Genomic DNA, 22572 nt, shown 5'->3' on the forward strand with positions numbered 1-22572 from the left:
GGCAGAGACAGAGGGGCGACAGCGCCGCCAAGGAGAGGAGAAGGGGGACACGGACAAACAGGGGCGTACGGCACACAGGGAGAGGCCGGGGCGGCCGGGGCAGGGACGGCGGAGGGGAGAAAGAAGGAGCAGGGGAAGGGAGCGGTGACAGAAGGAGAACGGAGGGCAGAGCCAGGTTGGGCCGGGTGAGGAGGGAGCGGGAGGAAGAGACAGAGGAGGAACAGAGGCGGGGGTCAGGTTGGGGAGGAGGGGGCGGGCGGGGAGGTGAGGGGAGAGAGGGAGCGGGCGGTGTGAGGGGGAGACGGGGGACAAGAGCAGAGAGGGGAGAGAAGGAGACGGGAGAGAGAAACAGGAGAGAAAAGCAGAGAAAGGAGAGATAAAAGCAGAAAAGAGAGATAAAAGCGGAGAAGAGAGAGAAGCGCCTCACCGGAGCGGTCGCAGCCGCCTCCACCCGGTACTGGAGCAAATGGCGGCCGCCGCCCTTCCGGGGTTTAAATGCCCTCGGTCCCGCCCCGCGCAGCCGCTCTGGAGCCCCTCACACCTGTGCCGGCCCCGTCCCGCACACCTGAGGCGGCCCCGCGCCGCGCACGCGCTCTGCTGTCCCGAGCTGCGCACGCGCTCCGTGCCCCCGCCCCTCACACCTGTGCCGGGCCCCCCTCTCCCTGGCCTCGCCCCCTTCGTGCCGCGGTCCCGGGGCCGGGCGGGGGCGCCGAGTCCGCAACGGGAACCGCCGCCGCCATCCCGGGCCCGGAACCGATCCCGAGACCGATCCCGGACCCGAGACCCATCCCGGACCCGAGACCCATCCCGGGCCCGGTACCGATCCCGAGACCGATCCCGGACCCGAGGCCGCCTCGATCCGCCCGATGGGGGAGAGGCGGCGCCGCCCGGGACCCCCGGCAGTTCCCAGGTGCGGTCGGGCTGTGCCCCGTGGCCCCGCTCCTCATGCGGCCCCGCCCCCCGTGCCGCTGGCCCGCGACTCTCGCTCGGCGCTGGTCGAGCCCCGGCCCGACCAGCGGGCCCCGACCCCGGCGGGGCCGCGGCTCGGGACGGGGTCTGCAGCGGGGCAGAGTCCTGCCGGTGTCCGCCGGCGGAGCGGTGCCGCCTCTCCCCCGGCCGGCCCCGGGTGGCGGGTCTCGGGGGTGGCGGAGCATGGCCGGATTGGGGCTGAGACAAGGCTGGGGACGGGGCACTCCCTCGCCGGGACTCGACTCCCCCTCCTGCCGCGATGCCGGGACGGGGCTGACCGAAAGCGGGTGACGGAGCCCGCAACCGGAGCTGGGATGGGGGGTTCGGGTCCTGCCGGTGTCCGCCCTGGGGTCCCGGGCGGTGCCGCCTCTCCCCCGTGGGGTGGATCGGGATCGGTACCGGGATCGCCGCGGGAGGGCGGTTCCGGCTGCGGGAGCGCTGCGGGTCCCGGTGCGGACGCGGCGCCCCGGCCTGGGCAGGGCCGGTCCCGCAGCCCCGGAGCGCTCCCGGCCCGGTCCCCCCCGCTCCGCCAGCCCCGAGGCCGCGGCGGGGCCCGAGCCGCGCTGGGCGCCCTCGTCTCCGTCCTTCCCTGCCCCGGCCCAGCAGCTCCGTGGGGCTCCGGCCCGCCGCGCCCCAGGGGAATGAGGGGGACGGGCGGGGCGGCGCAAGAAGGGACACCCCGATCACAGCGGGTGATTTTAGCCTTACTCTCTTCCGGAGGACAGGAAGAGGAACCCGGCTGCTCCTCGGCTGGCTCAGAGCTCCCACATGCCAGCGGTGGGAGCTGGCTTCCCCACCCTGCCCACTTAAGCCTGGGAGAGCTGGAGCAGCACGGAGGGAGGGCAGCGGTGCAGCCGCTAAGACGGGAGCAGGGGCAATTGACAGCTGCCCCTCCTCACCAGACTAAAAAAATACCCAGGTGGCTTTTCAGTTTTGGATTATCTTTATTTTACAGTTTATAAAAAGCTTTTCCCAATGCGTGTGCTCCATGAAACTTCCGTGCCGTCGTGCAAATTGCCGTGGACTTTGACTTCCATGTGCACCTGCTTCACTTTCCTGCCCTGGCCCTGGCAGAGGCCGCCGCGTCCCTCGGTGGATGAAGGTTCCTGACGGTGCAGCAGCGGCCGCCCGCCGCCTTCGGGGCGCCCCGGGGCAGCTCCACCTCGGGTGTTCAAGGGGAGCTCCTCGGGAGCACGGACCACCCCGTGAGGTGTCCTGCCTTTGCGATGGCATTAATTCCTTCAGGAACACGAATAATGTGTTTTTAAAGAGCTTTCTCATGAGTGCCTCAGGGAAAAAAAAAAATGAAATTACGGGACTAACATCCTAATCTTCATTTCTTGTATCAGAGGTGAATTCTGAAGGCCCAGAGTCTACAATTCACCAAGTGTTTGGGAGGTCCTGGACAGAGAAGTCCATTTTGGGCTACCAAAAGCACTGGGTACTACATACCTTGTAGAGAGCGTCCACCTTGAGAGTAAATCCATCAACTCCGGGCATGCTGCTCACCGAGTGGAACTCCGACAGCTGGGAAGCAAAGTGGGCGTCAAAAAGGCACATCGTGGAAATACTTATCCCTCACTTCTGGCTGGTTTTGGTCCTGGAAAGTCAGAGAAGTGGCGTGAGGGATGCTGTCTGCTTTCCCAAGGGAGGCTGGAAGCCAGAGCCCCACCAAACACCTGTGTCAGGGATCTAGTCCGAATGCCCCATCTCCACACCTACACGTGGGCACCGATTCAGGAACACACTCCAAGGGTGGGGAAAAACTGATCTGGTGTTCACAGCTTGCAGCAGCAGCAGCAGCAGCAGCAGCAGCAGCAGCACAAAACATCCCCCACGGGCTCCCTTATCCCTTTGCAGCCACCACCTGCGGGTTGCCAGAGCAAATCCCAAACGGGAAGAAGCAGGAGCAGAGCACTCACCAGGAGGAGGAATCGGTGTTTCAGGTACTTGTTGGGCTGGATGCAGCCGTACCGGGGCCCCTCGTTGTAGACGGTACCCGTGGGGTCGAGGAAGGGCACGTAGCCATCCCTGCCTGTGCACAGGTTGACCTTCTCCAGCTGCAGCTTGTAAGCAGCGTTGAGGTTTTGTTCCGGGTGCCAGAGCACGTGCCCGTACAGGATCTGCCCTGGGGAGGTCGGGACAAAGAGGGGCAGGTGAAATTTCCCAAGCAGGAAAACGCTGCTAGAGCCAAGTGTCCGTGTTCAGAAGGGTTTGGGTTGTTTGGGAAGGGCTCGGTGGGTGGGAGTGACAAAACGCGGTGCCAGAGCACGCTGCTCTTTCACAGGGCTGTAAGATGTCAATGATTGCTGTAGAAGAGGCAAAGCTACCTGTGGGTTTTGCCCTTTCCTCTCCAGGGAATGGAAGCTGTGAAAGCAGAAACGCTGGGCACAAGCAGAAGAGGAGAGGTAAATCCTACCCTTGGAAAAAGCCCCCCTTGTAATCCATTTCTGCCAGAGACCTTTCCGATTTGGTGGGGTCCATTAGAAAAACCTTCTCGTCGTTACAGATCTGAAACTCTTGCGTTCTGGGAGTAAACAACTGGAACTGGGCGGCTTGTCTGCTGGAAGGTGATCAGGATCAAAAACCTGCAATTGGGACAAGGAAGGAAACAAAGGGGAGATGAGGTCTGGACAGGTGTGCACCCCAAAGGGGCCGAGCCTGCCCTCCTGCCCTCTTACCGCTCGGGAGCGTGAGCCGTGCAGGGCAGGGGCTTGGCTCCAGGCTCTGCCCACGGCTGCGTGGGCTGCACCGTGCAGGGGATCAGGAACATGGTGTATTCTCCAGAGTAATCCTTCCTGGGAACAGACAGGAGACCCTGCAGCCACCAAGCAGAGCTCAAAGCTCTTCACCCAGGGCAGCACCTCTCCCTTGCCCCAGCAATGTCATCCGGCAGTCCCCGAGGGACAAGTGTGACTCTGGGATCAGTCTATCCACAGGCTTCACCGCTGGAAAAATTCCTTTCCAAGAGGCTGAGCTGATTTTTCTCTCAGTACAGCAGTGCTCCAGCTCTAACCAAGCTCCTGAGCATTCCGTGCTATTGCTGGCGTGGCTGCTGGAGGGGTGCCAGGGAGAACGTGGTGCTGTGGGGGAAGCTGCTGGAGGGGACTGCACCCCCAGCCCTCACCTGTTGTAGGAGCTGGTTGCTCTCCAGAGCTGGCAGGGAGAATCAAAAGTCTGAGCACTCCACAGCAGCTGCAGGTCAAATTCGATGCCTCCCAGGTGCTCTGGAGTTCTCAAAGAGGACCTGACCTCTGGCAGGCTGTGGTGCTCCGTGACAAACAGCGCTGGGGGAGGACAAGGAGGTGACGGGAGGCAGAGCGCGGAGAGGCCCCACCTCGCAGGGGCAGAGGGGCTCCCGGCAGGGACAGGGACTCGTTCCGCTGCCTGTGCCGTCAGAGCAGAGCTCTGTGTGACCCTGCTCTGTGTCCCTGCCAGGATCACTGCCCTCACCTCTGAACTTGGCCTGCGTCCTGAACTCGCTGACCAGCCGTCCGTCCTCGCGGATGTAGATGGGGATTATCTGCAGGCGGGCCGAGAGCACGCTGTCCGTCTGGATCCCTGCAAGGACAGCGCCACTGGGAGCCCACACAGCACCTTCGCTCTCCTCTGCTGGGCTCTGCCAGCCCCAGAAGCGTTTGGGACACCTCCACAAGGCAGGGTTCAGTTGGGATCACCCTCCAGTGAGCCAGCTGCACGCTCCCTCTGCCAGCCATCGGCTGCCTAAGCCCCCCGCAAGCACAGAGGAAGGCAATATTCCGAGTTCCCCGCTCCCTCAGGACTCTGGGGGCTGTGCAGGAACTAAGGGGGAAAACATGAAGGAAGCACTTCTTCCATAGCCCTTGGAGTGCCTCAGGCTCACCTGTCCTCCAGAGAACGGTGTCGTAGAAGAAGGAGAACTCCATCTCGGTGCGGTGCTCCAGGGAAGCCCAGCCCCTCGGTGCCGTCACACAGATGTAGGACACGGAGAGAGGGACATGGACTGTCAGGAAGGACTGGGCAGAGTCCCTTACCTGGCAATAAAACCCCAAAAAGGGGGTTATGCACCTTCCAGTGAAGTCAGAGGTGACTCTGGACGTTCTTTACGTGCAGGCACCTCAGACAAACCTGCATTGTAATCCAGGGGCAGCGCTAAGGCTCCCTGGGACCACCGGACAAAGGAACTCTGGGCACAATTTCACCTCAAAACCCCCCTGATTTCCAAGGCTGTGAATTAAAAATGAGCAATTCTGCTTGCTCAGGCCTCCCAGAGCTCTCCATTTATTATCTGCAGAGTGCAGCTGTACTTTGTACGCCCTGGAGAATTCGGGGAGATGTTCCAGCCTGGCTGGGGCCAGGCTCCACATGCTCCACTGGGCAGTTTCTCCGGCCAAGCGGCTCCTCTGGGTTTGTGCAAACAATTGGAGCTATAAAAGGAAACTTCATGAACAAGTTCCAGGCTGGCAGGAATTAAGAGAGATGATGCTGGTCCAAGCAATGTGGGCTGGGAATTTAATGGAAGAGCTTGGGGGAGACGGAGTGGTCTGCAGATGGATAATGCAGCCAGGAGAGGACAGTGAGATACCCCAAACAGGGAAAGCCATTCGTTTCTAGAGGAACATTTTTGGCTTTTGGTCTCTTAATTACGGAATGAGCTAAAATATCCCATGTTGTGGAGCATGGACTGAGCTGCCTCTGCTCTGTCCTCTGCTCATTTCTATTGGCCGAGAACACAGCCAAAATTATAAAAGAGAGCCCAGCTGAGAACGTTTTGTATTTCCAGTGTGGCCCTACATTAAAAAAACCCGGTATTTTCCTGGCACTCTGAAGATTTAGAGAATAAAATAAATGGAAAACGAATGAAACGTCCACGTGGACGCCGAGGCTGGTGGCGGACACAGCTCTCCCCTCTCTTTACCCATATAATAAACTGCACATACCTGAACAGCTTGACCCTGGAGAATTCTCCCACCGTGAGCGAGCGTTTTACACAGCAATATCTAAGCAATGATTTCTAAACATTTATCCAAGCTTGAACAGCTTATTCCTAATTATCACCACCTTTATAACCAGCACTCGACTGCCCCTGCAATACACAGGGACAGGGAGGACACTGCAGTTATTGACACAACAGAACAAGTAACACACCAAATGAAACACCCAGCGCTACACCTCACTTCTGGAAACAAAACCTGGGCGCACACTTTAGTGTGCAAAACCCCTGTAAGAATAAAACCTGCTTTAAATATCTTAGGCATCGAGCCACACACACGCCTATGAAATTCAGCGCAGCAGTGACAAAAAAGGGAATTATTTCCTTAACCTGCGAATAATCACCTCTAAGATTCTGTGATGCAGTTGCCACTGCACACAGCCACAAGCGGCCTTTTTATGAACAGGCAAAAGAACAAAGGCAATCCCAATTTCTCCCTTCTTGTCTGCAAAGAAACAGAGAAGGGAGAGATGCTTCTCAGAGGAGCATGGTAAAAAGACACGTGGTGTAGAATATGGAACAGCTGATGGTTCAGCATCTCTTCCACTGCAAGATCTAGGGGATAGCTGATGATACCCTGGAGGCAGGAGTAGGAATATAAAGGAGCTCAAGGCTATCTGCTCTTAGGTTTTAGCACTGTGACCTTTACCTTAACTTACATTTAAGTGTTTCTTACAGTGTAAATCCCTTTTGTTTTGATTTTAACAGAGTACAAGAATTCAGTGAAGTAACAGTGGCATACAGCCTTTAATTTCCCCTGGTCTTCTCACCCAGCAATGAGGTCTCACAACAACAATACAACAATAAATAGTTATAGAAGGTAACTCACTGTGCTGAAGAGTTCTTCAGAAGGATGGGAGCCACAATTGAGGCAGATCCTTGGACAGACAAGCCAGAGGTGTTTAGGCCTTGTGTTTCCTTGTTACCCCAGAACCAGCCCCTAAAAGGGAACACAAAGTTCACACGCTTGTATTTGAAATGAACACCATATAAAGAACAAAACATCCTAAAAAAGCTACATATCATACAAATAATCCAGCTAGCTTCTTTATGCTGCTTTTCTGTGGAGCAACAACTTTACAGAAGTAGATCTTGCTCTATCAATACAATGTTTTATTATTGATGGGCTTGTTAAAATCAGAGTGAACTCCAAGCACCCAGATATTCACAGCAGGCAAACATCTCTCTGAATACAACTGAAAAGGCCAGAAGGGCTGCTCCATGTTACCTGTAATAGTCATGTTTGTCTCTGGAGTACATCAGGTGATCAATGCATGGCCTTTCATCTATTTTTTTTTCCCCCTGTGTTCCTCCTTTCCATCCTTCTGCGTAGCCTTGTAGCAGATAAATCTGTTCAATAAAGGGCCCACCTGACTCTGAGCAGAAGGCAAAGCAGAGGATTTGTCAGCATGAAAACCCACACTGCAAAGATGAACGGGCATCAGTGGCAGTTAAAAATCTGCTAGAAATGCTAATATACTAATATACACTACCCTCTTCCCTGATTTCCATATAAAAAAGGAAAGGAAGTTGTGTGTGAGCCAGAAAAGCTAAAAGGCTCGGGCAATGTGCTCACCTGCCATCCCACACAGCTGGGTGTGACTTAATGCACCAAACACCAGGGAATCGTTGCCAGCTGGGCGATGGACACCACGAAGCACACAGGTTTTCAGTGCTGGCAGCAGCTGCAACGGGAGGATTGCCTCTGAGAAACTTACCAAAACAATGAAAGTAATAAAAAAAAAAAAAATTAACATCTATTTCCACAACATGTGTTTAAATTTATATACTATATTCATTTATATATAACACACAATATATAAAGTATCAAAATATATTATTTTAACATGTATACATATATTATTATATATTAAACATATTATATACATTTTAATTATATATATATTTATTATATATATAATACATCTATTAAATAAATATAATGTAGATATATAGATTAAACATAAACCTGTTTGTATATATTTGCATTACTTCTATTTCTTTACTTTTCTGGTTGCACATATCTCTATATCTTGATATATTTAATATACATTTCTATGTTTTTATTTTTGTAGTATTTATTTAAAAGCCCCGAAGCAAACCTAATAAAAACCAAACAGTCCCTTTATCTTAAACGGTATTTAAAAATCTTTTAATATATATTTTTTATCATATTTATATACCTTGTTGATATACATAACACATAACATATCCTAAAATATATCATATTACCATCTATACGTACAGAAATCATATTATAGATTATAAATCAATATATATGCATATATTTCTATTACTTATTTTTACTTATTTTTATGCCTACATATATATATATATATATATATTTCTCTATACCTTTACATATTCATTCTTGAAATATTTTATTTATTTTTTCTTATTTATTTAAAAACCCTGCCTCTAACTAAATAAAAACCAAGCAGCCCGTTTATCTTCAATATTTTTTAATATCTATTTTGATCATCATTATACTTCCAGGTATATACTCGGTGGATAAAGTCCCCCCGACCCGCCCGCACCTCTCACCGTTCCGGCACACAGAGCATTCCCTCCTCGGGCCGCTCTGGACCCAGCGCCGGGGAGCGACCGTTGGGAGCCGAAGCCATCGGGGGGTTCCTCCATTTCCCCGGGCCGAGGGGAGAGAACGGAGCGAGAGGAGCGGCGGGAAGGTACGGGTCGCCGCGAGGGCCAACCCCAAAAACGCGGCCGCGGCAAGGACCCCGTCAGAGAGAGGCGTCCTCACCGCTGCCTGTCGGCGCCCGGCTGGCTCGCGTCCGGCCCCGGCGCCGCTGAGCGTACAGCCCGTGTCGGCACGGCCGGAAAAGCCGCGGAAAATTGCGCCGGAGCGGCGTCGGCGTCGGGGTGTTTGTCAGGCAGTCGAGTAAAACACCCACCGCCCGGGGTCCTTGCATTTTCCCGCCTTTTCGGCCGCCATGCTTGGAAGGTCAAAGCCAGCCGCGACTCGGCAGCCATCTTGTGAGGGGCGTGACGTCACTTCCTCCCTTCCTCGCCGCCATCTTTGTTGTGGCTGAAGCCACTTCCGGCCGAGCGGCCATCTTTGTTGTGGCACGATCGAGGCCCCCGCTGCTCTCAGCGCGTCTGTCTAGCTTACTTGCCTGAACGAAAAACCCGACGAAGCCGGCCGACTCCGAGCACTCCGGCTGATTTTCCGCCGCCTTTCCCGGGGCGAGGACGGTGGCGGCGGGGCTCAGCGGCTCCGGAGCTGGGCGGCGGCTGCGCCTGCGGCGGCAGGCATTGGAGTCGACGCCTCTGCCGGGGTCCTACTGGCCGGCCGCAAACTTCAGTGTGGCAATCAGCCCGACCCGGCTCCTGCGGGGGGGGTCCCGGCTCGACACGGCACGCCTCGGTTCGGTTCGGCTCGGCTCGGCTCGGCTCGGCTCGGCTCGGCTCGGTTCGGCTCCGCTCGGCTCGGCCCCGCCCGCGCCGGGGCACAGCTGCAGTACCGCTCTGTGGCCACAAGGTGGCAGCACTGCCGCAGAGCTCAGCCCGGGGCTGGGCGGGGGTCGCCCCCGCACGTGCAAAGAAGCCCGGCAAGAAAGAACGTGTGCAACCCCCTTCCAAAAACCCTTCTCCAAGGAACGCCCCAAAAAACCCCCCATCGGAACTTAGCAAGCCCTGCCTCGAACCAAATAAAAAGCAAAAAGGCCCTTCATTTAAATATTTTTAATATCTATTTCTGTCATATTGAACTTCTTTATTTATACAAATAGATATAATACATAACAGATATTAAAATATATTCTATTAGCATAATAGATAATAGATATTAAAATTTATTATATAAACATCTATCCATATAGTTTTCATACTGAATATTAATCTACTTGTCTAGATTAAATTACTTGTATTTATTTCTTTTTTATGGCTATATATATTAATATATATATATGTACCACCCTATATTCATTTTTGGAGGATAGATGTGTATACTTTCCTTTCTATATTATTTATTCAAAAGCCCTGCTTGTAACAAAATAAAAAATAAAAAGACCCCTGATTTAAATAGTTTTAATATCTATTTCTATCATATTGATCTTCTATATTTATACACATAGATATAATACATAACAGATATTAAAACATATTATATTAGCATCTATCCATATAGTTTGCATACTGAATATTAATATACTTGTCTAGACTTGGATTACACGTATTTATTTCTTTTTTATGGCTATATTTATATATGTATATGTATATATATACACATATATATCTCCCTCTATTTATTTCTTTAGTATAGATGTGTATATTTTCATTTCTATATTATTCATTTAAATGCCATGCCTTTAACCAAACAAAAACAAAAAGGTCCCTCATTTAAATATTTTAAATATCTATTACTATAATATTGATCTTCTATATTTATACACACAGATGTAATGCATAACAGATATAAAATATATTACCATTTATCCATATAGTTTTCATACTGAATATTAATCTACTTGTCTAGATATGGATTTCTTGTATTAATTTCTATTTTATGGCTATCTATCTATCTATCTATCTATCTATCTATCTATCTATCTATCTATCTCCCTATATACATTTCTTTATTCTAGATGTGTATATTTTCATTTCTATATTATTCATTTAAATGCCATGCCTTTAACCAAATAAAAACACCAAGTCCCTCATTTAAATATCTTTAATATCTATTACTATAATATTGATCTTCTATATTCATACACACAGATGTAATGCATAACAGATATAAAATATATTACCATTTATTCATATAGTTTTCATACTGAATATTAATCTACTTGTCTAGATATGGATTTCTTGTATTAATTTCTATTTTATGGCTATCTATCTATCTATCTATCTATCTATCTATCTATCTATCTATCTATCTCCCTATATACATTTCTCTATTAGAGATGTGTATATTTTCATTTCTATATTATTCATTTAAATGCCATGCCTCTAGCCAAATAATAAACAAAAAGTCCCTTGATTTATATATTTTTAATATTTATTTCTATCATACTGATCTTCTATATTTATAGACATAGATATGTTGCATAACAGATATTAAAATTTATTATATTAGCATCTATCCATATAGTTTTCATACTGAATATTAATCTACTTGTCTAGATATGTATTACTTGTATTTATTTCTTTTTTATGGCTATATATTTTAATATATATATATACATATATATATATCTCCCTCTATTTATTTCTTTAGTATAGATGACTATATTTTCATTTCTATATTATTCATTTAAATGTCATGCCTCTAGCCAAATAATAAACAAAAAGTCCCTTGATTTAAATATTTTTAATATCTATTTCTATCATACTGATTTCTTTATTTATACATATAGATACAATGCATAACATGTATTAAAATACATTACCATCTATCCGTATATTTTTCATATTGAATATTAACCTGCTTTTCTAGATTTAGATAACTTGTATTTATTTCTTTCTTATGGCTATGTATATATCTATATCTATCTATCTATCTCTCTATCTATCTATCTTTCTATCTTTCTATCTATTTATCTCCTTATATTTATTTCTTTAGCATAGATGTGTATATTTTCATTTCTATATTATTCATTTAAATGTCATGCCTCTATCCAAATAATAAAGAAAAAGTCCCTTCCTTAAAATATTTTTAATATTTACTTCTATCGTACTGATATTTTATATTTATACACATGGATATGTTTATAATCAGCAGCAGGCGGGGTCACGTCACTCTGCACCGTAATCACACTTCTGTGTCAAACGACCGCACTCCCCCTCCTATTCCCCCCCCCGCGGGCCCCTGTCCGGAGGAGGGGTCCTGGGGAGGGGCCGGGCCGGGCCCCGCCCGGAGGGGAGGGCCCAGAGTGGGAGGGGTTTAGGGGGGACAGACCCCCCCAGCCCCTCCCACCCAGGCCCCCCCCTCCGGAGGGGGCCCCGCCCCCCGCCCCTCCCCGGGACCCCTCCTCCGGAGGGGGCCCCCCCTAACCCACCCCCCCACCCGGGACCCCCTCCTAACGAGGGGGCCCTTCCCAAACCCCCCCATCCCAAATCCCCCCCCCGCAGCCCCCCAACCCTCGCTAACCCACCCCAGGACCCCTCCGGAGGAGGGGGCCCACCCTAAGCCCCCCTCCCAGCCCCGGCCCCCCTCAGCCCCCAGTGTGATGTGGGGACACCCGGCAGTGTGGGGCGGTGTTGTGCGTGGGGGGACCCGCACCGCGGGCTCCGGCCCCGTGAGGGGATTCCCGCCGGGGGCGCCGGCTCCGGCCCTCTGGGCTTTATTATCCGGCGCCCCGAGCCCCGCGGCTGCGGGGGAAGACAGAAAGGGACAAGGGACAGAGAAGGAAGGGGCGGCAGAGACAGAGGGGCGACAGCGCCGCCAAGGAGAGGAGAAGGGGGACACGGACAAACAGGGGCGTACGGCACACAGGGAGAGGCCGGGGCGGCCGGGGCAGGGACGGCGGAGGGGAGAAAGAAGGAGCAGGGGAAGGGAGCGGTGACAGAAGGAGAACGGAGGGCAGAGCCAGGTTGGGCCGGGTGAGGAGGGAGCGGGAGGAAGAGACAGAGGAGGAACAGAGGCGGGGCTCAGGTTGGGGAGGAGGGGGCGGGCGGGGAGGTGAGGGGAGAGAGGGAGCGGGCGGTGTGAGGGGGAGACGGGGGACAAGAGCAGAGAGGGGAGAGAAGGAGACGGGAGAGAGAAACAGGAGAGAAAAGCAGAGAAAGGAGAGATAAAAGCAGAAAAGAGAGATAAAAGCGGAGAAGAGAGAGAAGCGCCTCACCGGAGCGGTCGCAGCCGCCTCCACCCGGTACTGGAGCAAATGGCGGCCGCCGCCCTTCCGGGGTTTAAATGCCCTCGGTCCCGCCCCGCGCAGCCGCTCTGGAGCCCCTCACACCTGTGCCGGCCCCGTCCCGCACACCTGAGGCGGCCCCGCGCCGCGCACGCGCTCTGCTGTCCCGAGCTGCGCACGCGCTCCGTGCCCCCGCCCCTCACACCTGTGCCGGGCCCCCCTCTCCCTGGCCTCGCCCCCTTCGTGCCGCGGTCCCGGGCCCGGGCGGGGGGGCGCCGAGTCCGCAACGGGAACCGCCGCCGCCATCCCGGGCCCGGAACCGATCCCGAGACCGATCCCGGACCCGAGGCCGCCTCGATCCGCCCGATGGGGGACAGGCGGCACCGCCCGTGACCCCCGGCAGTTCCCGGGCGCTCTCGGGCTGTGCCCCGTGGCCCCGCTCCTCATGCGGCCCCGCCCACCAGGTGCTGAGCAGTGCTGAGGTTCGTGATCGCTCGGTGGGTCCTGAGGCTCTTCCAGAAGATGCTGGATCCGTCCCGAGGGTGCTGAGGCTCTTCCAGAAGGTGCTGAGCCCCTTCCAGAAGGTGGATCCATCCCGAGCGTGCTGAGCGCCTTCCAGAAGGTGCTGGATCCGTCCCGAGGGTGCTGAGCACCTTTTAGGAGGTGCTGGATCTGTCCCGAGGGTGCTGAGCGCCTTCCCGAAGGTGCTGAGCTCATTCCAGAAGGTGCTGGATTTGTTTTGAGGCAGCCCCAGGTGTGAGGTTGATGAGGAGCGGGTGGGTCCTGCCCGGGGCTGTTTTAGGGGGAGGGTTTCCCTCAGTTCGCTTGGGCACGGAGCAGCTGGAGAAGAGGGGTTTATGGTGGGCTCCCCGGGGGTGTCTCATGGAACGATACCAGGAGCATCTCATATAGTCTGGGAGAACAGCTGGATGCACTTGGACACGGAGCATTGCTTCAAGGAGGTGCCGAGGGACAAACCTTTGTGTCTGGAAGCAGCATCTGAGCAGGTGAGCCAGCGTGGGTTCGCAGGGGGGACTTTTCTCCTTTTCCTTTTTGATTTCCTCTTGCCGGGGAGTGACAGAGCCGTGCGGAGGCGAGGCGAGCTCTGCCGGGCCGGCAGGCGGGAGCCGCGGCGCGGAGCTGTGTCCATCCCGCCCGCTCCGGGCGCGGGGCTCGGGCACCGCGGGGGTCCCTTCGGGCCGGGCTCTCCCGGGGCCGGGGCCGCCCCCGCCCGCCGGAGGAGCCGCTTTCCTGCCGGGAGCCGCGCTCCGTCCGGGGGCCGGGAGCGCGGGGCCGCCCCCGGGTGCCGAGTGCCGCCGCTGCCGGGGCTCGCGTGGCTCCCCCGGTCCCCCCGCACCTGGAGCGGCGCCAGCCCGGGAGCGAGTCCCGGCGAGGGCCGCTGGGGGACACCTGTGGCTCGTCAGCTGCAGAGTGCCCTGGCCAAAGCCGCTGGGAGAAGGGGAGGGGGAAAAGCCCGACCTTCCGGCCTTTTTGTCTCGGGGCTTTGTCGGTATTGCTCTTTAGCCGAGCCGCGCCTTTAAATAACGATGTGGCGCCTTCTAGAAACTGCGTCCAATACCTTTTGCACCCTCACGTGAGGGCTTCGAGCTCAGGTTTTTCCATTGCCGAGTTAATTGCAGGTCCAAGCTGGCAGCGTCCCGTGCATCTGGTGTGCATGAATCTGTTTGTGATGTTCATTTCCTCTGGATGCAGAGTTGGGCTTGTTGGGCAGACCGTATTTCTCAAACCTCGGAGCTTGTTTAAGGCTTGTACACGATTTTCTGGAGACGCGGGCTGGGGGAGAACTTTGTCTTGCTGCTGTACTAGGGAATGGAATGCAGGGGGTCCCCGCAATATCCCCGTGGAAGCTGGAATGTCCGAGGAAATGGATGTGACAATTCTCGGGGCTGAACCTGGCTCCCAGCGCTCTGCAGCGTAGGACGCGAGAGAGCAGGGCCGAGGGACAGCGGGGTAGGAGCGGCGAGGTGCTTCGTGCTCTGGGTTTGGTGTCGCTGATGTTTCCAGAGCCAGAGCAGGTTGATTTGGTTCTGGTGCACTGGAACGGGATCCAAACCTTGGAAAGGTTTGAGACCCATTGGGAGGAAATGTTTTAAAATGAATGTGTTTCTTAATAGAGGGAAGGTTTCAGTCTGTTTTTTAATTGATTTTAAAGGAATTTTTTTTTGAGGAAAAGTGAAAAAAAAATGTTTATTTTAATAAGTAGGGCATAGGTAAGAGGAAAAAAAGGATGAATAATGTTAGATATTTTTTTCTTTTGTTGTGGAGAAAAGAGCAGGAGATTTAGAAGGGTTTTTCTGCACGTGCGGTTTGGATGTTTTTGGAGTTGGGCTGTGGCGTGGATCTTTTTGAGCCGTGGGGTGTTTTGGTGGTAGCCTGGGTTTTTGGATCAGAGTAAAGCTGAATAGTTTTAGATGAACTTGTTACGGTTTTGGCAATCATTTTGTATTCATTAATCAATGCGAAGTTACTTTAACAAAGTAAAAAATGGATTTTTTGTTGTGTTAAACAATAGAGTTGAGAGAGAATTTGGGTGAGGCTGTATTAGTACTGTATACAGACTGTATGTTCAAAGAATTTTTTTTCTTTTTTAGTTTTGAAATTATAGAATTTGTTTGGGCATAAAACAGATGATGGGGATATAATTAATTTTAGAACATTTTATTTTTTAGTGTATATCTTTGGCTTAATGGTCAAATTAATGTTTTTTAATTTTAGATATGCTTTTATACAGATACAGGTAAATATAAATAGTGGTAGTAATGTTTAGTAAGTAGAGGCATTTATATGTGGTTTTTATTCAATATTAGATTTTTTTGGTGGTACACAGTGTGTTGTTTGATTTTTTTGTGTTGTATACTAAGTGAAATTTGGTTTTTGAATAAAGATGATTTTATGAATGGGTTTGTTTGTATTTTAGGTAGAATGAATTAAAATAGATTTTGATATTGATTAGTGGGTTTTGTTTATTGTATGTAGGGGTTCAGATTGGGTAGGGTTTGTTTGGTTAGCTGAGTTTTGGGTGTTAATTAGGTGGCTTTTGTTAGATGCAGTTTTCAATTTTTGAAAGTTTTTTATTGAGTGGTTTTAAGGTGATTTTTAGTAGTTGATGGTAGAATTTTATTTTGTTTGTAGTTGGTGTGTAATAATGTATATGTTCTATTTATTTAACGTTGTGCTTTTTAGTTTAGGTGTTGATGATAAGTTTGGATTTCTTTCGGTTGTGTTTCTTAGTTTCATTTCTGGGGACACAGGCATTTATATGGTGGATTTTTATAGGTGTATTTTTGGGGGTGATGCTTTTTAATTTTTTAGTAGTTTGGTTTTTTATGTTTTCAATTAGCTATTAAATTTTTTTATAGAGTATTGGTGAGTATTTATGTATTACTATAAATGTAGAGCTTTGGGGTTTTTTTTACTAATGTTTAGGGTTAATTGAATGGTTTTGAGTTCAGTGCATTGGTTTAATTTTTTTTTAATAGTTGATGTGATTTGTTTTGTGGAGTTCAATAGGGTTGTTTTTTATTTATGTTTAACTTTGCTGATGTGATAAGAACTGTTAGTGAAAGAGCATAGCATCTGTTTTTGCTGGTAGTTGGTTGTATGGTGTTTGTTTTGTTGGTGTTACCTGTTTTCTTTTTTTTGTTAGATTAAAGTTTTTATTTTGGGGTTAATTTGTGATTATTTTAAAGATTTTAGGGCAATTTAGGTTTTTGATTCGGGGGTGCTGTGATGAGAGTACTTTATTTGTTTTATGTGGTATTGGTGGTGTGCATAGAGGGAATATTTGTTTTGAAAATTTATTTTAGTATTGTTAGTTGAAGTGTTAGGATGAGTTCTGTTTCAGTGTTGAAACTTTTTGAGGCGGTTTGGATTTTTTTCTAGGTTAAGATTTTTTTTCCTTGGCTGGTGGCAGTATTGTGATTTTATTGATGATATTGGTGGGAATTTGATGCTGTTTGGTTTTTGGTTATTTTATTTTTAGGAATTGGATTTTTGTAGTTGGACTGAAAGAATTCACTTTATTTCAAAACATACTACTTTAATGATGTAAAGGTTCCCATATTAACTCCTCAGTCTTTTAGATTCTTTTTCTCATTTAGGTTTTCCAGAATTTATGGATAATTTAGCAATCAAGCAGGGAGGGAACCCCATTCTTGAAAAGATGGCTACGAAAAACCTGCGTCTAACAACACGTACCTGACGGAGGGCAACAATTTTGCCATTATTACAGGGTCAAATACGAGTGGCAAATCAACGTTGGCAGGGATCTGCCGGAGGAGAGGAGTTTCTGGTGGGCTCCCAGTGGCATCTGATGGAGTGATGGTGAGAGCATCTCATAGGGTCTGGGGGAGCACCTGGATGCACTTGGATGTGGAGCACCGCTTAAAGGAGATGGTGAGGGACAAAGCTTTTTGCCAGGAAGCAGCACCTGAACAGCTGAGCCACTGTGGATTTGCAGGGGTGATCTTTCTCCTTTTCCCTTTTGATTTCATCTTGGCAGTCCCTCCCCGGTGCCCTCAATCTGTCACAAGAATTCCAAAAAAAAAAAAGGCTGTGCAAACAGTGAAAAGAAGGGGTATAGGTAAGGTGGAGTTCAGGTGTACCCCACCCCAAACCCTAAACAGCAGCCCTAACAGCGCTCCCGTTTCCCTGAGACAGCTGCAGGCAGGAACCCTAAAGCAGCAGAGTGCCAGAACCCTCGAGAGCTGCAGGCAGTTCCCTGGTGCTAGGGCCAGCCAGGAGATAGTGGGGGGACGATCCGTAGGGTTGGGGAAACAGGGGGTTTCCCGCCCCGCCCCACCCTGGGCTCTCGGTCCCTCCGCAGCCGGGGATTGCTCCCACCCCTCCTCGAGGCGGCGGTTGGCAGGGCTTCGTGCCTGGCCTCCGCAAAGAGTTCGGCTCTGTCAGCCTCTGCCCTGTCTCAGGGCCAAACTTAGGTAGGGTAGGGAGCAACTGTGGATTGCCTGGTCCGGGCTAATGGACATCTCTTGGGGCCTATGGATAAGGAGCATCCCCGGTTGCAAGCGTAGGGTTCTAACTAAGTTTGTAGGGTTCAGCGCGGGAGCTTGGCAGTGACACAGAGAGGCTGAGGGAGGGCTTCAGAGGTCGAGGGCTGGAGACAAACAGTGAAAATAAAAAGGGTACAGGTTGGGATATAAGGTAGAGTACAGGACTATTCAAACCCTAAACAGCAGCCCTAACAGCGCTCCCGTTTCCCTGAGGCAGCTGCAGGCAGGAACCCTAAAGCAGCAGAGTGCCAGAACCCCCGAGAGCTGCAGGCAGTACCCCTGGTGCTAGGGCCAGCCAGGAAGAGATAGTGGGTGCTAGGGCCTACTGCTGTCATATAAGCTGGGGTTTCCATCCTTGGGGTACCCTGGGCTCCCTGTCCCTCACTGACTGGAGAGTCTTCCTCCCCTCCTTGAGGTGGTGGTAATTTGGCTGTGTCAGCCAATACTGCTGTGAAGCAAGCCTCTGCCTCCCTGTGGGGTGAAGTGTGCAGCCCATGAACCTGGGCGTTCTCTAGAGAAGGTAAGTGCTGGGTTTTCACAGATGTGCTGCTAAGATCCTGCATTGATATTTGGTCTTCTAGATTGTAGCTGACCAGGAGACGACATCCTGGTGATGGCAGGAACTTCCCGGATAGCGCGACGGCCTTCCAGGGCGTCCTCGTGTGGATCCTCCCCGCCGGGCATCCGAGAGCTGAGTCGAAGGCTACAAATTGCAGAGGGGCTGAAATCGGGGTGCCGCGTCGGGACTCTGGACCTGGGATTTTTGAGTCAGCTTTGGGGACGGGGGGAGGTCCAGGCTGTGGCCCCTTAGGCCACGTGAAGGGAGAGCCTCACGTTTGTTCACAGTGCTGAGGTGCGCAGGACAGAGCAGTCCCGGGGCGTGTCCCATCACTTGTCCATCGTGCCTTCTGTGTCTTTTGTGCCTCTCGTGTTGTACGTGCCTCGCCTTATCTCTTCTGGGGGCTTACCAGAAACCCCGGCGTCACTCCTCGCATCTCTGATCTCTGGGCTCCTCAGCCCGACGCCATCGAAGCTTTGCCTCAGGAGCTCTCAGAGGCCTTGGAATCGCGTCTCTCTTTTAAAAGCATCCGATCGGATGTCTTTTAGAGGTCTTGTTCCGAGCTGTGTCAACAGCCGTGCGCCGCGAGGATCCATTGCTGCGGCTTAGGTCTTGAAGAAACGCAAAGTTTGGTAGGGGACTGTGGCCCTAAGATTCTCGGGCATCCGTCTTGGCAGTTGCTGGAGTTCGTCATTCCGTCAGCATCTTCTTCCTCCCGGGTTCTGCGAGCTTCATCAGCTCGCCTTCATTCTCACCCGGCTCATCTCGTTCCGCGTTCTCTCGGTCCTTGCGGCCGTTCTTGTGGCCCAGAGTTTTGTCTCCCCGTTGTGTCCCCTCGTCTCTTGTCTTGTGTGTCACGGGTGTCTGGGTGTAGTTGTCCCGGAGCTGCTCTGTCCTGCTGCCCAGCCTGGGTGTAGGTGTAAAAGGCCGAGTCCCAGGCCCCTGTAATTTGAAATTTGTGATGTAGGGTGTAGTTGGAGTCTAGCGGGTGTTCCTAGATGGAACTTGGGGTGGCACTGGGGACATTGGGGGTGGCACTGGGGACATTGGGGGTGGCACTGGGGACATTGGGATGGCTCTGGGGACATCGGGGGTGGCACTGGGGACACCTGGGATGGCACTGGGGACATTGGGGGTGGCACTGGGGACATTGGGATGGCTCTGGGGACACCTGGGGTGGCACTGGGGACACCTGGGATGGCTCTGGGGACATCGGGGGTGGCACTGGGGACATTGGGGTGGCTCTGGGGATGGGATCCTGGGTTTTGTGGTGTGTCCCCAAGTGTCCCTGATGTCCCCAAGTGTCCCCTGAGTGTCCCTGAGGTCCCTCGAGTGTCCCCAAGCTGTCCCCTGGTGTCCCCAAGTGTCCCCAAGCTGTCCCCGAGTGTCCCTGAGCTGTCCCCCGGTGTCCCCAAGCTGTCCCCTGATGTCCCTGAGCTGTCCCCTGGTGTCCCCGAGTGTCCCCAAGCTGTCCCCGAGTGTCCCCAGATGTCCCCTGGTGTCCCCAAGCTGTCCCCGAGTGTCCCCGAGCTGTCCCCTGATGTCCCCAGGGCTGGAGTTGCCGGTGGCCACCACTCGTCCCGAGACCATTTTTGGTGACGTGGCCGTGGCCGTGCACCCGCGGGCCCCGCGCTACCTGGTGAGGGGCGGGGCCGGAAAGGGGCGGGGCCTCGATGGGTGGGGCCTCGATGGGTGGGGCCTCGATGGGTGGGGCCTCAATGGGCGGGGCCTCAAAGTGCTCATTGTCTCAGTGGGTGGGGCCTCAGGGGCCGGGGCCTCAAAGGGCGGGGCCTCAAAGGGGGCGGGGCCTCAAAGGGGGCGGGGCCTCAAAGGGGGCGGGGCCTCAAAGGGGGCGGGGCCTCAAAGGGGGCGGGGCCTCAAAGGGGGCGGGGCCTCAAAGGGGGCGGGGCCTCAAAGGGGGCGGGGCCTCAAAGGGGGTGGGCCCTCAAAGGGGTGGGGTCTCCCCTGGGGGCAGGGCTTGAATGGGTGGGGCCTCAAGGGGGGCGGGGCCTCACCTGGGGGTGAGGCTTGAATGGGGCAGGGCTTGAATGGGTGGGACCTCGCCTGGGGGCGGGGCCTCAAAGGGGGCAGGGCTTGAATTTGGGTGGGGCCTGAATGGGCGGGGCCTGACCTGGGGTGGGGCCTGAATGGGCGGGGCCTGACCTGGGGGCGGGGCTTTGGGACCCTTTAATTGGTGTGGGCGTGGCTTTCCCTGCAGGGCAGCCATTGGCTGTCCAGGTTTGGCCCCTCCCCTTTGACCATATAAGGGTAAAGGGGCGGGGCTTGTGTTAAAGGGGCGGAGCTTCGCTGCCTGAAATGGCTCTGGGGGTGTGGCCAAGGGCTGTGGGGGGCCTGGCCTGGCTGGGATTGGTCCAGAGCTGGAAAGGGGGTGGGGCCAGGGCTGACCACGCCCCCTCAGCACCTGCAGGGCCGGCAGGTGAGGCACCCGTTCAGCGGGGCCCTGCTGCCCGTGGTGAGCGACCCCAGCGTGGAGCCCCAGCACGGAACCGGTACTGGGGAAACTGGGAGGGACTGGGAGGGACTAAACGGGGACTGGGGGGGACTGGGAGGGACTGGGATGGACTGGGAGGGACTGGGAGGGGTTAAACAGGGACTGGGAGGGACTGGGATGGGCACTGGGACCAGTCTGGGACTGAAAAGGGAGCAAGGAGTGACAGCAGGTGACACAGGTGACACAGTCCAGGTGTCTCAGGTGTGTCTCAGGTGACACAGGTGACACAGGGGTGTCTCAGGTGACACAGTCCAGGTGTCTCAGGTGTGTCTCAGGTGTCTCAGGTGACACAGTCCAGGTGTCTCAGGTGTGTCCCTGTCCCCAGGTGCGGTGAAGGTGACCCCCGGGCACAGCCCCCAGGACCTGGCTCTGGCCCGGGTCCATCGGCTGCCCCTGCCCTGCGTCATCGGGGACGATGGCACCTTGTGTCCCCCGGGGGGGGCTGGCTGCAGGTGAGCTGGGGACACACCTGGGGACAGCAGGGGACACCTGGGGACACACCTGGGGACACCTGGGGACACCTGGGGACACACCTGGGGACAGCTGGGGACACACCTGGGGACACCTGGGGACACCTGGGGATACGCCTGGGGACACACCTGGGGACACCTGGGGACACACCTGGGGACACCTGGGGGGACACCTGGGGACAGCTGGGGACATGGGGACACACCTGGGGACAGCTGGGGACACTGAGGGACACCTGGGGACACCTGGGGGGACACCTGGGGGGCAGCTGGGGACAGCTGGGGACATGGGGACACACCTGGGGACAGCTGGGGACACTGAGGGACACCTGGGGACACCTGGGGGGACACCTGGGGGGACACCTGGGGGGCAGCTGGGGACACCTGGGGACAGCTGGGGACATGGGGACACACCTGGGGACAGCTGGGGACACTGAGGGACACCTGGGGACACCTGGGGGATCCCTGGGGACACCTGGGGGGCAGCTGGGGGGAGCTGGGGACAGCTGGGGGGCATTTGGGGACATTGAGGGACACCTGGGGAGCAGCTGGGGACACCTGGGGGACACCCGGGGGAGCACCCAGGGTCACCCCATCCCCAGTGTCACTCCCTGACCCTGGTGTCACCCCCTGACCTCGGTGTCACCTCCCCTGACCTTGGTGTCACCCCCTGTCCCCAGTGTCACCCCCTGTCCCCGGTGTCACCCCCTGTCCCCAGTGTCACCCCCTGACCCCGGTGTCACCTCCTCTGACCTCGGTGTCACCTCCTCTGACCTTGGTGTCACCCCCTGTCCCCAGTGTCACCCCCTGTCCCCTCCCCAGGTCCCCGTGATCACCGGGGGGTCTCGGTGTCACCCCCTGTCCCCAGTGTCACCCCCTGTCCCCAGTGTCACCTCCTGTCCCCTCCCCAGGTCCCCGTGATCACCGGGGGGTCTCGGGGCTGTTCCTGCACCCCGAGTTCAGCCCCGGCTCTCGGCGTCACCGGGGGGTCCCCGAGTTCTACGACTTCGCCGTGGCCCTGCTGGAGCTGGAGCGCCCCGTGGGACCCTCCCCCGGCCAGCGGTGACACCGGGGGGGGCTGGGGGCGTCTGGGGGTCTCTGGGGGTCTCTGGGGGTTTTGGGGGGGTCTCTGGGGGTCTCAGGGGGTTTTGGGGGGTCTCTGGGGGTCTCTGGGGGTTTTGGGGGGGTCTCAGCTCTCCCCTCCCCCCCAGGAGCTGCTCCCCTCCGTGGGGCTCTCGGCCTCCTCCT

The 22572-nt window shown here is 53.7% G+C and overlaps 2 protein-coding genes across 11 annotated transcripts; one reads left to right on the plus strand and one right to left on the minus strand.

Moving 5' to 3' along the window:
- Positions 1-1893: 1893 nt before the first annotated feature.
- On the minus strand, positions 1894-8554 carry LOC131591375 (extracellular matrix organizing protein FRAS1-like). Of its 10 annotated transcripts, none has more exons than XM_058861984.1 (11): positions 8479-8503; positions 7518-7654; positions 6771-6881; positions 4832-6034; positions 4423-4530; positions 4097-4256; positions 3651-3767; positions 3431-3557; positions 2892-3092; positions 2422-2569; positions 1894-2256 (listed from the first exon to the last, which is right to left on the minus strand). In XM_058861984.1, the coding sequence occupies exons 4-8, from the start codon at positions 4872-4874 to the stop codon at positions 3473-3475; spliced, it is 513 nt and encodes a 170-aa protein (XP_058717967.1). In that variant the 5' UTR covers positions 4875-6034; positions 6771-6881; positions 7518-7654; positions 8479-8503; the 3' UTR covers positions 1894-2256; positions 2422-2569; positions 2892-3092; positions 3431-3472. The 10 variants fall into 10 exon arrangements, with proteins under 10 accessions (XP_058717967.1, XP_058717958.1, XP_058717965.1 ...); XM_058861975.1 differs by having other exon boundaries at positions 2892-3097; XM_058861982.1 differs by having other exon boundaries at positions 2892-3097; positions 3389-3557.
- Positions 8555-19858: 11304 nt separating this feature from the next.
- LOC131591541 (valine--tRNA ligase, mitochondrial-like) lies at positions 19859-22390 on the plus strand. Its single transcript, XM_058862352.1, has 4 exons — positions 19859-19984; positions 20765-20855; positions 21183-21305; positions 22236-22390. The coding sequence occupies exons 1-4, from the start codon at positions 19886-19888 to the stop codon at positions 22388-22390; spliced, it is 468 nt and encodes a 155-aa protein (XP_058718335.1). The 5' UTR covers positions 19859-19885.
- Positions 22391-22572: the final 182 nt, after the last annotated feature.

This window comes from Poecile atricapillus, chromosome W, assembly GCF_030490865.1.
Source record: "Poecile atricapillus isolate bPoeAtr1 chromosome W, bPoeAtr1.hap1, whole genome shotgun sequence".
Classification (NCBI taxonomy): Eukaryota; Metazoa; Chordata; class Aves; order Passeriformes; family Paridae; genus Poecile; species Poecile atricapillus.

What these genes read in the sequence shown, in the direction of transcription:
- LOC131591375 (XM_058861978.1), bottom strand. Translation starts at nt 4,874, where the DNA reads ATGGAGTTCTCCTTCTTCTACGACACCGTTCTCTGGAGGACAG. An exon ending in GACGCAGGCCAAGTTCAGAG is followed by an intron (nt 4,257 to 4,422) that starts GTGAGGGCAGTG and finishes GTCCTCCCCCAG; the next exon opens with CGCTGTTTGTCACGGAGCAC. An exon ending in GCAACCAGCTCCTACAACAG is followed by an intron (nt 3,768 to 4,096) that starts GTGAGGGCTGGG and finishes GTCTGTTCCCAG; the next exon opens with GAAGGATTACTCTGGAGAAT.
- LOC131591541 (XM_058862352.1), top strand. Translation starts at nt 19,886, where the DNA reads ATGTCCCCAGGGCTGGAGTTGCCGGTGGCCACCACTCGTCCCGAGACC. An exon ending in CGCGGGCCCCGCGCTACCTG is followed by an intron (nt 19,985 to 20,764) that starts GTGAGGGGCGGG and finishes ACGCCCCCTCAG; the next exon opens with CACCTGCAGGGCCGGCAGGT. An exon ending in GGAGCCCCAGCACGGAACCG is followed by an intron (nt 20,856 to 21,182) that starts GTACTGGGGAAA and finishes CCCTGTCCCCAG; the next exon opens with GTGCGGTGAAGGTGACCCCC.